The following is a 15190-nucleotide window of genomic DNA, read 5'->3' on the forward strand; positions in this document are numbered from 1 at the left end:
TTCCGAGGTAAAAGCTTTCAATTTGATGGGGTTGTCAGTGGGTTGTGTGTGAATACCCCCGTCCTTCAATGGCAGACGGACGGCGTAGTAAGTGAACAATTTGATTCAATACAGCTTGCACCTCTGAAATTTTTGAATATACTCGGAAAGACTTGCTACAATCTCAGAAGACATTCAACGTTTTCAGTAGTGCTTTTGCCTAAGTAAACCTTGAAGCTGCAAATGAAACTTCTGTATCCAGCTCGTGGGATTACGTCTTAACCCCTCTTATCTGGCTTGTTTGGTTTGTATTGTTTTCATGGAACTGCAGCCAAAGCTCGTCTATATATTGTATCGCCTGAAGCCCGTTCTTCTATATGCTGGCTATATTCCTGAGGAACTTTCAAATATTCTTTTGACGGCCTTGATAACTGATCAGTTTTCAGAACAATGATCACAGTAAGGGTAATATGTTCGAGGATGCTTAGAATCGTTGTTGAACTTTAGGAACCTCTTGATTTAGTCAAATCGCCTAAAATAACGATTTTACGAAAATAAATGTAGGTAATATGTTAGCTTCTATAAGAAGCTTATTGGCATCTCTTGGGTGTCATGGCTAATCCTACCGTGATCGAAAGATGAAAAAAAAAGTCAAAATTGTGCATGATCCTGGGCGGAACTACCCATCCAGAAAGAACTAAAGTGTTCTCTTTCCTAAAAAGGCTCACATCATCTTGTTTTTTTCTGAATCAGAGACAACCCTTTATTCTTTCCCTCAGTTCCTGAAACAAGGGCAGTAACTGATGAAAACTGTCAAGATCTTACGGATTGGTTTTGCTTTGGAATGAGGGCATGTTTGACCTTGGTTTTCTTATTGGTTCAGAACTTTCAGGGATATTTTCTTGGGCCAAAAGGAACACATATTTAAAGGTTGCAAGGGTTTAGGCGGAACTAAAATGGACCAGTTATTTTGTCCCTGATAAGTTTTAAAACTACAGCCATAGGATCTTAGGCCAAGAGGAAACCAATGGGCATAAAAATCCTTTAGGGAACAGTACCCAATAAAATGGGGATAACAAAAGGGTCCAGAAATTTTCATAAAATTGGCTTTAAACTTATATTCTAAAATCCAGCAAATACATCACGGCCTTTAAAAGGTTAAGGGGGACGGTAATTTGACTGTTTGTTTTAGGGTTCATTTACCCATCCAAAGCCATTTATTTCATCTTTATGTCTGATGTGAGAATTAATTCTATTTATATTCATTTTGGACTTGAATCATTCATTCATATTCATATTTATTCGTTTTAAGCTTTAATCATTATAAGAGTATTTCTGCTTGTTTTAGGGTATAATGTTGGTCTTTACTTTTCTATGAAACACCTTTTAAATGTTTTTTTTTTTAATCCATTTCAGGTAAAATTTGATTATTTGATCTCATTTTTCAGTTTCAAACTTGTAAGGCTTCTTAGTAAAGCAATTCCTGAAATAAAATGTTTAAATATCATGGGCAGCGCAATAGCGCTGCCTAAGTAAAGAAGGATGTTGACACAATATATTATATTTTGGTTTTAGACTAGCGCACTTCGTATGGAAGGAATTGTCGTAGAAACTTCGAAAAGGGCTCACTCGATTGGAAATTGGAGTGGCTTGTGCCCTTTTAAATAGTCGAAAGTGATTGGAAGGCAACTAACACCCCTTCCACGTCCACCATTTGCCCAAACACATCCAATTGAAATTTTGAGATAGCAATTTTGATCAGCGTAATAGATTTCCAGATAGAAATTGTGTTTTTGAGGAGGACACTCCACCACAGCCCTCAGGGCAAGGGTTTTAAGATATGCCCAGGGGACATATAAGATTTTATAGAAAGCGTTGTCGTATAAACTTCAAAAAAGACTCATTTGATTGGAAATTCAAAGGGCTAGTGCCCTTTTTAATAGTCGAAAGAGATGGGATGGCAACTAACCCCCCTTTCACGCCCACCTTTTCCCCAAACACATTCAATCAAAATTTTGAGATAGCTATTTTGTTCAACGTAGTCGAAAGTGCTGATAATTAGGTCTTTGTGGATGACACCTCCTCCCCCACACACACAGCCCTCAGAGCAAGGGTTATAAGTTATGCACTGAAGGCATATTAGGTTTTCATAGAAAGTGTTGTCGTAGAAACTTCAAAAGGGGCTCATTCGATTGAAAATTGAAATGGCTAGCGCCCTTTTTAATAGTCGAAAGTGATTGGAAGGCAACTAACACCCCTTCCACGCCCACCGTTTATCCAAATACATCCAATCAAATTTTGAGATAGCCATCTTGTTCAAAGTAATTGAAAATTCTGGAAATTAGTTCTTTGAGGATGATAACCCCCTTAGAGCCCTCAGGGCAAGGGTTATAAGTTAGATCCTGGGGGCATATAAGGTTTTTATTGAAAGCTTTGTCGTAGAAACTTGAAAAACGCGCATTCGATTGGAAATTCAAATGGCTATTGCCCTTTTTAATAGTCGAAAGTGATTGGAGGGCAACTAACCCCCTCTCATGTCCACCTTTTCATTAAACACATACAATCAACATTTTTAGATAGCCGTTTTGTTCAACGAAGTTGAAAATTCTGGGAGTTAGGTCTTTAGAGATGACGACCCCCCCCCCCCAGCCGCCAGGGCAAGGGTTGTAAGTTATGCCCTGGGGGCATATAAGGTTTTTATAGAAAGTGTTACCGTAGAACTTCAAAAAGGGCTCATTCCACGGGAAATTGAAATGGCTAGTGGCCGTTTTAATAGTCGAAAATAATTGGAGGGCAATTAACCCCCTCTCGCGCCCACCATTTTCTCAAACACATACAATCAATATTTTGAGAAGTTCATTCTGTTCAACGTAGTTAAAAATTTTTGAAAATTAGGTCTTTTAGGATGACAACCCCCTCAGAGTCCTCAGGGCAAGGTATGTAAGTTATACCCTAGGGAAATATAAAGTTTTTATAGAAAGTGTTGTCGTAGAAACTTTAAAAGGGGCTTATTTGATTCGAAATTGAATGGGCTAGTACCATTTTTATTAGTCGAAAGTGAATGGAGAACAACAAACCCCTCTCTCACGCCCACAATTTCTCCAAACACATTCAATTAAAATTTTGAGATAGCCGTTTTGTTAAACGCAGTTGAAAGTGTTGGAAAATATGATTTGAGATGACAAACCCCCCAAACCCCCCAGGGCAAGGGCTGTAAGCTTTGTCATAGAAACTTGAAAATAGGCGCATTCTATTGGAAATTCAAAGGGCTTGTGCCCTTTTTAATAGTCGAAATTGATTGGAGGGCAACTAACTCCCCTCTCATGCCCACCTTTTCCCCAAACACATCTAATCAAAATTTTTCAACAGCCGTTTTGTTCAATGTAGATGAAATTTCTGAAAATTAGGTCTTTGAGGATGACACTCCCCCCAGAGCCCTGAGGGCTAAGGTTGAAATTTATGCCCTTGGGGCATATAAGGTTTATTTATAGAAAATGTTGTCGTATAGGCTTCAGAAAAGGCCCATTCAAACCGAAATTGAAAGGGCTAGTACCCTTTTAATAGGCTAGTCAAAACTGATTGGAGGACAACTAATCCCCCTCTCACGCCCACCATTTCCCCAAAACATCCAATCAAAATTTTGAGATAGCCTTTTTTCAACGTAATTGAAAGTTCGATTGGAAACTGAAAGCGATAGTGCCCTATTTAATAGTCGAAAGTGATTGGAGGGCAACTAACACCTCTCTCAAGCCTACCATTTCCCCAAACGCATTCAATAAAAATTTTGAGATAGCCTTTTTTTGAACGTAGTTGAAAGTTCTGAATATTACGTCTTTGAGGATGATCACCCCCCCCCCCCCCAACAGCCCTCAGCACAATGGCTGTAAATTATTCCCTGGTGTAATATAAGGTTTTTAAAGAGCGTTGTAATAGAAACTTCGAAAACTTCGAAGGGCTAGTGCCCTTTTTAATAGTCAAAAGTGATTGGAGGACAAATAACACCCCTCCCACACCCACCATTTCCCTAAAAACATTCAATAAAAATTTGAGATAGCCATTTTGTTCAACATGGCTGAAAATACTGGAGATTATGTTTTTGAGGATGACATTCCCCCAAAAAACCTCAGCGCAAGGGTTGTAAGTTATGCCCTGGGGAAATATAAGGTTTTATAGAAAGCGTTGTCGTAGAAACTTCAAAAATGTCTCATTCGATTGGAAATTGCAAGCGATAGTGCCCTATTCAATAGTTGAAAGTGATTGGAGGGCAACTAACGCCCCTCTCAAGCCTACCATTTCCTAAAACACATCCAATCTAAATTTTAAGATAGACATTTTGTTTAACGTAGTTTGAAGTTCTGGAAATTTGGTCTTTGCCAGCATTGTCACAGAAACTTCAAAACGGACTCATTAAACTAGAAGTTGCGAGGGCTATTGCCCTTATTAATAGTCAAGAGTGATCGGAGGACAAATTCCCACCCCCCCCCCCCCCCATACCCGATCAACACTTCCGATCAACATTTTCGTATAACAATTTTACTGAACGTAGCTGAAGGGTCCGGAAATTATGTTTTTGAGTATGACAACCCCCAACAGCCCTCAGGCGTAGGGTTGTAAGTTATGCCCAGGGGGTAAATAATGTCATATAGAATCTGTTGTCGTAAAAATTTTAAAAAGGGCTCTTTCGATTGGAAACTGAGAGGGCTATTTCCGTTTCTCATAGTCAAAAGTAATCAGAGGGAGAATATCCCCCCACCACAACGCTCATTTCTCCAAATATAGCCGATCAAAATTTTTATATGAACATTTTGTTCAACGTAGTTGAAAGGACATAGAAATTGGTTCTTTTGGGATGACAACCCTCCTCCCATAGCCCTCATGACAAGGGTCAAAAGTTATCCCTTTGGGGTGAGTGATGTTTTTATAAAAATTCTTTCGTAGAAGCTTCAAAAAGGGCTCATTCGATTGGTAATTGAGAGGACTAGTGCCTTTTTTATTAGTCGAAAGTGATCAGAGGGCAAATGTCTCCCTCCACACCTATCATTGCCCCAAACCCTTCCAATAAAAATTTTGATATAGTTATTTTGTTAAGCCTATCAGAAAGGTCTGGAAATTATGTCTTTGAGGATAACAAATCCCCCCAACCGCCAGGGCAAGGGTTGTAAGTTGTGTCCTGGGGAAATATAGGGTTTTCATAGAAAGTGTGGTCATATAAAATTCAAAGTGGGCTCATTGGATTGATAATCAGACGCTCTAATGCTCTTTTTAAGAGTGAAAGTGATCAGAGGGCAGCTACCCTCTAACCCCTACTCACACGTCATATTGTCCCGAAATGCATCTAATAGAAATTTTGAGATAGCCATTATATTCAAAATAATCTAAATATCATATAACAAGGCTGTTGGGGTTGAAACAAACCCCAGAGATTAGGGGCAAGGGTTGTAAGTTATGCCCAGGGGGTATTAAAGGTTTTTACGGAAGGGATGGTTGTTTAACTTCAGAAGAAGCTCAGTCCTGAAAAAGACTATGTCAATATAAAACGAACAGAAATTAATAAAAAAAAACTTTGGCACAAAATAAGTTTTTCAAAAAAAAGTTAAGAACTCCATTAAACCAAGAATAAACAAAAGTAGAATCAAATAATCTACCAAGCATGCAACTACCACAAATCAGTATCAAAAAATAAAAGAAACCCAAAACAAACAGAAATTAAAATAAGTCAAACTGAAAACGAGCATAAGTTAATCTGTGAATTTTACTGAAAAAAATTCTTTTAAATGTTTTCACTTGTAACTTTAAGGAAACAAAAAATATTTAAGATTTTAAGGAAGGAATATCAGCATATGTATATTAAATTGCCAATGCACATTTTTTTTTTAGTAAATTCATTTGAATTTTTTTCATTGAAGTACAAATTATATTCTGGCTTTTAGAAAGCATAGGGTTTAGAACCCTACTCAGAAAAATGCAGTAAATATGCAGTAAAAATGCAATCGCTAAAAAGCAGAAATCCTTGCTTTCTCACATTAAGGAAAGTAGAAGTTTGAAAGTAGATAGAAGCGAGTGTGATTCCGTAAGATGCAAGAAATTAGTGTACAATTGTAAATATTTTGAGATTGGGGAGGAGACTGCATGAAGTACTTCTTTGCACTTATATTTCTCACTCACCCTATGCACGCCTATCTAGAATTGAAGCAGATTTCCTAAATAATGTAATTTTTACTTAGAAAAAGTTCAGAGAAATTAAGTAAATATTTTTCTGCACGACCAAAAAATGATCAAAAATTAAAATCAGCACAAAATATTACATATTAGAGGGCAAATATGATCTCCTCAATCGCTCAAAAAGTGTGCTAGGATACAATTTTCCCTTTACTTAAGACACTTACTGCAAGAAGAATAATTATAAAACCAGTTTGAGTTTTGAATCTAAGTATGTATTTTATATGCTTCCAATTTCTTTGTATTCTGAATAAGTTTAAAATATCTTCTTGCAATCTAATTCGAAATCACTCTTCATCCTCTTAAAAAAAGGATTTGAGAGCCGTTTCTCATATATATATATATATAAATATATATATATATATATATATATATATATATATATATATATATATATATATATATATATATATATATATATATATATATATATATATATATATATATATATATATATATATATAAAATATATATATATATATATATATATATATATATATATATATATATATATATATATATATATGACTACAGTACTTGTCATTGTAAACTTTTTCAGATGCAAATCTTCATTTTTGCACCTGGTCCAGGACTCGGACACGTACTGACCAATTTGTCTGTTTTATCTGGTATTTTGACCTACTGCAACAGCGCTCTTAACCCAGTTATGTACGCATTCTTAAGTGACAACTTCAAGAAAAGTTTTATGAAGGTATTTATATTTTGACTTTAAGATTAGATACTTTTCTTATTCTTAACTTAAAGCTTATTTACAACATATTTCGACAACCATCGTGGAAAACCATCGATTTGTTTATGATGGTTGTTTTCTTCCTTAAAACCTACTGTATATTACAGACTAATTTTGAAATTAAAAAATTCTAACCTAAATCATTATTAGCTTCCCACAAGGTAACGTTTCAAGCCACTCTTGACCTGGCGTTTCCAACCACTCATGACCTTGCCTTTCAGCCTTATATTATTTGACAGAAAATTTAAGACCGATGGACCAGTAGAACAAAGGCAGGAAAAAGTCCGAGCTTCACCCACTGTCCTTGAAGAATTCGTAGTCTCCTAACCATGATAATTTTTATTTTTATTTTTAATAACTTAAAAATCCCACCTCCTCTCCTCTCGGTGACATAATAATCTTTTTCACTTAATTTCAAATTTTAATTTCACCTACACTAATTTAAAACCTTCTTTTATTTTTTAATTTGGGTAGCCAATAATTGATGAAGACAAGGTACCCTACTATGCAATTCAAAAGCTAAAAATAATACCATTCCTGGTTTTGCAGGGTGCCCTTCCGCCATAAGGTGCTACTCTTTTTAAAGAGATAGTCCTAAAAATACAAAAATCCATACAAAAGGAGAAGTAAACATCAAAATCATATTGTTAGTGTTATCAAAGCGTATTTTTGAAGCATGTTTTTGTAAAAAAAGTATTTTGGACAGAAATACTTTTCTTTTCAAAAACATTATCACTACAAATCATTTACAATTCACTAAGTCATGTAGCACCTACTAATTTCCAGTAATTAACAAAAACTTTTTTTCACAAAAAGATATTTGCGAATCTTAATAAAAATGAACATATAATTTTGAAAGTATATTTTTGCAAAATATCTACTTTTTCACATAGAAACGTTTGCCTATTGAAAAACAGTATCATTCAAAATAATTTGTTTAATATTTTCATTATCATCTCAGAGGTTACGCACGTAGCAATAGTTCATTCCCTTTTTTCCAGGCCTGTGTATGTGCTCAAAGAAGTGAGGTCAACAAGATCCTTCAAGCAGAGCAAAGTCAGCTGTCAAGGAAGCGTAGTGAAAAATTGAGTCGTGCTAGAAGTCTCAATGCGTCTACTAGAAGAGATGCCTTGATGATTAATGAGAAGACTCCAAATGATGTTTCCAACACTGGCACATCTACAGGAACTATGACTACTTATATACCATTAGACAATGGAGACACCAAATAATTTTATTTTACTATAAAAAACGCACATGTGCCATTTATTTCCGTGTAAACTGGATTAAGAATTCAGGAATCCTCAAACCCTTAAGTTTTCAAATATGAAGTGAAATACAAGGTCTCCTGGAGAACAATATTGCGCGCCAAATAAAATTCTAACTTATAAACAGAATACATATCTAGTGTGGCGAGCCTCCGGGTGCCCAAAGGGGCTGACCACAAGTGTTCTTCGTTAAATCTGAGACATCATATCTAAGGAGGTGGCTTTTATCAAACATCAAAAAACTTTCAACCTATAAAATCTATACGTAAGGACAAGGTCGTATCAAACGAGGGGGATACTAGGTTTTAACAACCCCCCCCCCCTGCGAAATGTTGTTAAACCCGGGAAAAAGTAGCAAAAAAATTATTCAAACTTGTTTTCTAATGCGTTTTATATAATATTTTGGATACTCCCCCAAAGGAAAATCCCCCCAACAAAAATCCCGGATGCGCCCTTGCGTAAGGATGTATTTTTTGAACTCAAAGTGACGGACAGCTTTACTCGATTAGAGCCTCTCCACTGTTTAACTATTTTTACCCCCAATAAAATGTGATTCTGGTTGCATCCCCTATGGTGTCTGTACTATACCGTTTCATGAGTATTAATTTCAAAACAAAGCACATTTGCGACTCATCACTAATTTATTTACGAGAGCACATGTTATGAGCTTTAAACTTCGACATACTTTCTGATTGAAGTTTGAACTTATTGTATTTTTACTTTTTCCAAAAGAAATCAATAAAGAAAATATGAATGAAGAAATAGAAAAATGACACCTTTTTCGTTTACCTGATTGGAAGAAGTAAATTGATAATCTAAGTGCTACAGAGAAGAGACCAAAACTTGTACATAAACTCAAACCCATAAAACGGGGAAAAAATAATTAAAGAAGCGACGTTCTTTTGATTATTTTTATTTGTCCTTTTTTTTTCTTATTCTTTTTCTTGGGAGAGGGTTAATCAAGATATAAAAGCAGAGACTTATATCCCTCAATTTTGGTTATTTACACCCTTAAATCATCGTTTCTCGTGAAACAATCCTTATATCAGGGATTACTGTCCTTAATCCTCTTGATTGTGAGCTTTTTTTGCTTTTTTTTTGACAAATAATATTACCTACATAAATTGTGCAGGGACATCTAATTTTATGAAATAAAAAAAATCATAGCCAAAGATATAGTTGTGGACCCCATCTAAGACAGACGAAAAAATAATTTGTTTGATAAAATTAGCTTTATGAGGGTATGACACATTGATGGAGCGGTAGTCACATTATGGCTTGAAAATAAACGTACAACGTACAAAGCTTACAGTTTCGTCAAATATGGCGTTACAGTTACGATGCTTACCTTAGTTTTTGCGGACACGCATCTTATTTGACAATTTTTACACGATCTGGTTAGAACTGACTATATATGCTATTTATCACATCAGAGTCATCAGCACAACCCATATTTTAACTAAGATATTGTAAAAAAGAAAAATTGACAAATACAGTGTCTCGTTTTTTTTTATAATTGACAAAACTCAGGTCAAAACTCGTTATTTTTTTATACTATACATTCGCTAATTTATAATTTTGTTTCTGATAAGTAGTTCCTATTCATGACAAAAAAAAAATACAATTGGTTACTTTTTCTCATGAAAAGTTGATGTTTTTGTTTGTAATACGGATGTGCACATGGCAAAAGCAGCATTTTCGATTTATAATACTAAGCTGGACAGCATTTACAATTTAATTTTAAAAATTGCATTCATGATTCAATGTTGTTTTAGATCTTTTTTCTTCATTTCTCTTGTTTTGTTTAGATTTACCCCATAGCTTGATATTTTTTACCTGATATGAAGTCTGATTGTTTCGACCCGACGAAATTAAATAATAATCAAAAAGAAAAAGTGCAGACCTGAAAAAAACTCATTTTGGAAACTAAAGCCCTTTGAATATGGCATTACTATTATTTCCACTCGGAGCAAGTAATATAAATGTTCAATATTGATCAGCTTTCTTCTATGAAACTTGACCCTTTACATCATGGTCTTATTACCTATGTGTGTGAATTAGTTAATTTGTGATAATAGACCTTATTTTTTTGTGTTTCACTGTTGTTAGTCATGTACGATATGTATTTATCAGTGGTTTAAGTATTTATTTGCTATTTTATTTCCTTTCTCTGTTTTATTTTCATCTGTAGCCTCTATTCCAGTTTTTTTTTTTTTTTTGTTACTTATGTTTCCTCTAAGAATTTTCTTCTTCATCATAATTACCACTAAATAAGTAAAGATTAAAAATTGTTTTTATTTTGAGATTGCTCATTAGATTTTTTATGTTTCAAAATCTAATGTTAGAATATTAGGAATATTTCACAACAAAAACCATAGAGGTAATGGTACAGCTACTCACATCCAAAGATTTGGAATGGTTATACTTTGTGGTAGAAAAAATCGATTAGAAGAAACTGCAGTGTTTGGCTAACTAAGAGGTGTAAGGTAGGATTTTATTTAAACCTGTTTTAACTTTGGCATTCTTAAGGATATAAAATATATAACGGTTTAGAAAATTAGCTGTTTAGTAATGTATATTCTTAAGCCAAAACTAGATGTCGCACCTCGGATTTTTGATTGTTGGCTTATGTGTATTTGGCAGTTAAATCAAACTAGCCTGGAACTGCTGAGTTTGTTTTTGTAATCTACCCTAGTTAAAAACAGTAGTTAGAGCGTTCTAACATCAATCTATCAGCTCGATCTTCCAAAGACAGCGAACTGAAATATGAAAAGCATAGACAAATTTCACGAGCTTCTAAACAGTTATATATATATTTTGTATTTTCGTATATTTGACACTAAAAGCTTCAAAGGGCCAAAAAAAAAAACAAATGAAAATGAATGAAAAAAAAAATGCAGAAGACAATTTACAGAATCAATCAAATAAATGAACAAAAGAATTGAAAAATAAAAAACAACATAGAAAAACAACTAGAAGAAAAAAATATAATACAAACATAATCGTTTTGAACACCATTCCGATAATTCATGTACACATGAATAAACCACGCTAGGCTACTATCAAATATATAACACCCATTTCCCCACAATTTTTTTTATCCACAACTATTCCCCTCATCTATTCCAAAAAAAATTTTCTCAAATCCCATAACCCTTCACACTTCTCAATATAACATAGTAAATTTTTTATCAACTCTCCACATATCAATTCCAATCAATTCCAAATGTATTTTTCTTTCCCTAAGCGGCATAAAATTGCTTCAATAATAAATTACGAACTTAATTTAATCCCTAGGTAGACCCAGCTCTAGAATGTTCTTCCATGTCTGTCTTACCCTACAATATAAATCAAGAGAGCTAGACTATAGAATATGACACATCCTTTTCTGAATTTCCTGGTCAACAAAAAATTAGTTTACCTATTTAATAGCCTCCCCTAGTTCCCTATACCTTCCGTAACTTCTGTTCTATTCACAAGGCATTTAAGACGAATCCAAAATTGCCTTAATCTACCTCATCAGCGATCATCTTCTTCCATGTAGGAGAGATTGAGCCAATGCTTTCCTCGCTAACCTGTTGTTTTCCGTACTTACACTGTGTACATGTTAGTAAAATTTGATGGGAAACATACATTTTTTGTATCCTCTCCCTCCCCAATAAACTGCTGAGCCATTTTGTGTGTTACCACAAAATAAGTCGTAGTTCATTCATTAGTCGTATTATTTCAGTGGCTACTGAAGCGTCTTGAAACTAACTTATGTCATTTCTGAGCAATAGTAAGTTAAATCAATTAAAACTTATTTTGGCTTATTGTTTTCTGGTTTTGCTATGAACTCCTTGTGAAACTGAATTTAACTTAGACTTATTTACAGATATACAGTAAACAATTACTTGCTGATTGTCTTGCAATTGTTTGGTAGTCTTGTAAAAATCTTATCCAAAAGTATGGAATTTACCTTCAGTCATTTGGTTTTAGCATTCATTGTTATTGAAGTTGAAATTTTTAGACCTAGTTTGCTTGATGCCAAACCATCCATTTGGTCCTGCAAATTTGAAAACTGTTTAGGATTTTAGCAAAAACGGAAAATTTCGTAAGAACAGAATTAAATTTTTAATCCGCATCATAAATTATTCTTGACCAAAGAATGAAATTTGTCTTTAGTGTTTAGCCAACTGTAAGTTGCAGACAGTATACACCGCTTCAACATGATTCAAAAATGATACCCTATAAGTGCCATTTTGGCATTTAGAATGCCAAAAAGACATTTTCAGAATATTTTTTTTTTCAAAAAAGCGAAGTCTTCTGTCATTTTTTTTCTTTTTCATTTGTTTACCTAAAGGCTGATTTGATGAGCATTGACCCGAATAAGTTAAGTTATAATAAATTATAAATGAAAGTAATAATCAATTGAAATAAAATTAAGATAATGAGTTATCTAAGGTAAAAACAAAGAAAACGAAAAAATGAAAAGAGGGAAAGCCTAAAATGGCTTCAAAGAAGAAAAAAAAACAAATAGGCTTTATTCGCCTTAGTTTAGGCTACTATCCATCATCAACTAATGCATACGAATCTTATATCAATGCTATATTGCAAAAGGGCTACCTGCAATTTACAAAAAAAAAGACAAAAATATTACATGTATAAAAAAGCCATGGGTACGAAAAAGACACACCTTTTTAACATTGCTATAAATATTTTTAAGCATTGTTAAATCTTTGCTAAAACAAATCTAATAACTAGTAAAATATCGTGATTTGAAATATTAAATGACAAAGATTTTTAAACACCTTTGAAATCTGCTTCAATTTAGCTTGATATTGTAATCCATTTTCTTGTGGAATACCTTCATTTAAAAAGGGATGCAGTAAAAGCAGTTAAAGAATATTTGAAAAGACAAATGGTATATTGTTGATTTTAAGGATTTTGATCCCTTAGAGAACGGCACAACATGCCTTACTATATAAAAAAAGGGCTTTTATTAGGCTAAAAAATAATGTCTCCACAAAATAATGTCTCTAAGATAGCCCATGTGTCTATAGAACACGTTAGATATTCTTCCAGCTGAATGTTTAGGGACTGGTTCTTTCATTAAGGAGTTGACAAACCGTTGTTTGTTTATCTTTCTCCTTCATTCTTTCTTTAAGACGTTTCATCTCAGATCCTCCTTTCTACCTAACAGAGACATTTGAAAATCACCAAAGTCTTCTTTTTGCCCTATGTTTATTCAAAATATTCCTTCTACTCATATTTAAGCGTTTATAGTATTATTCTTTTAAGTGTGCAATGTTTTGTTGAATTTAGCTTGTCAAAATGATTGTAATTTATTTTTACTACTTTTTTAAAATTATTTCATCACATATCTATGTTGAGCTTTTGTAATTATTATTAATGAAATATACCTATTGTTATAATCTATTTCCTAGAATCATATGTAGGTTTAATGTTATTGTGTGGCAAGGTCACAATATTGCTTTTTCTATTTTTTTTTTCTCTACCATGGTTTGTGATTTGCACCTCTTTAACGACAAGTGATGAGACGTTCAGTCAGTGAAATAAGTTTTTGTGAAGTTTCTAAGACTTTCAGCAATTCTCCAGAAAAAAATTAGTTTTTTTCCTAGACTGTTAGATAGTATAAATAAGAAAAAAAATTTTTTGTTCTGACTCCCAAAGTAAACTTCTTAGGCACCATATATTAATTACCTATTATCTATTAGAAATTATTACTTAAAGCGTAAATCAAGCTGCTTGATAAAAAAAAAAAAAAATATTTATCTCTTCTAGATTTTTAGAAAATAGTTTTGAAAAGTTAAGTTGGGATTCTGATTCCGATTTTTTTTCTCAAAGTCTTTGGACTTCAAGTATTTGGAGTCTCAAGATAAATAATTGACCGAAGCAAATCCAGCAGTGATCTTACTCATAGGTGGGAATATCTAAGAGGATTTTTTCAATATTATCGTTAGCACATTTGCCAGAATAGGTTTTGGTATCTCAACCAAACCTACCAGAAAGTAAATACCAGTGTCTTAGTTACGAATTTACCTATCCGTAAAGGATCCAACCACTGCCGGGGGCATTGAAAAGAAAGGGGAGCTGCACTGGGTTTTTACATTCTTGTCGTAATAAATTTAACAAAATTGATTGGTGGATCTTTCCTATGATGGGGATTAAGAGTGTGTGTCCTAGTTATGTCGTTAGAGATAAGAACCTAACTCAACTTTTGGGGAAGATGGAAAGGTGAAATTTCCTTTAAATTTTGTCATTAGAATAACTAATAAGAAGCTATTGCAACCTAACTAAACTTCTTGAACATTAAGATCAAATGGCTTAGCAGTAGAATTTAGACGTTCACATCTGATCTGAATTTGGGGTTGGGTGGGGGTCTTAAATGTCTGTCATTCGTCCATCTACAAAATCAATAGTCGACTCTCAGTGGAGGATTTGTGGGTGAAATGACCAGGTGCAATATTTGACATTTGTGGGTGTTCGGACACAACATATCTTTTATAGGTGGGGGACAAAGGGGTTTTTGAAATGGACGTCAATGGGACATAAACAAGAAAAATGGTTAGATCTCAACCAAACATTGTGGGAAGTAGAAACTAGTGCCCTAGCCAAGTCTTATGGCACTAAGGACTATATTAAGGTGTGCTTGTCGGCATTATTGTAAAACAGTTCATAATAATAAACTGCTTAATTGAGAAACGACGCGACTCAATAGTAACAAACACTCTAAAAACGGAATTTTGATATCAATAGATATAACAAAAGAATCGGCTTATTACGCTGATTCCAAATCAATAAGTTTCATTAAGTATAGCGTTACCCATCAAAGGCTGCGTTTTTAGTGTAGGACAAACTTGGTGTAAGATTGTTGTCAAAGCTGAAAACCTAAAGTTAGTAGTCTTAAAGGAGTTGAAAAACATGTAAAAACATGGTTAATGACTAATCAGAGGCAACGCTATAGTGTTGC

General features: G+C 33.9%; 1 protein-coding gene across 1 annotated transcript in view; it reads left to right on the forward strand.

Annotated features, from left to right (window-relative positions):
• LOC148941992 (somatostatin receptor type 2-like) overlaps positions 1-13622 on the forward strand; it is a 272171-nt gene extending 258549 nt beyond the window's left edge. The window contains exons 7-8 of the mRNA XM_089103544.1: positions 6758-6910; positions 7951-13622. Of these exons, the coding sequence (XP_088959670.1) occupies positions 6758-6910; positions 7951-8181 (384 nt within the window). The 3' untranslated portion in view covers positions 8182-13622. The remainder of the gene's footprint in view (positions 1-6757; positions 6911-7950) is intronic.
• The last annotated feature ends 1568 nt before the right edge of the window (positions 13623-15190 follow it).

The sequence above is a fragment of the Artemia sp. Qi Xiang Cuo genome, chromosome 17 (assembly GCF_049724085.1).
Source record: "Artemia sp. Qi Xiang Cuo chromosome 17, ASM4972408v1, whole genome shotgun sequence".
In the NCBI taxonomy this organism is placed as follows: domain Eukaryota; kingdom Metazoa; phylum Arthropoda; class Branchiopoda; order Anostraca; family Artemiidae; genus Artemia; species Artemia sp. Qi Xiang Cuo.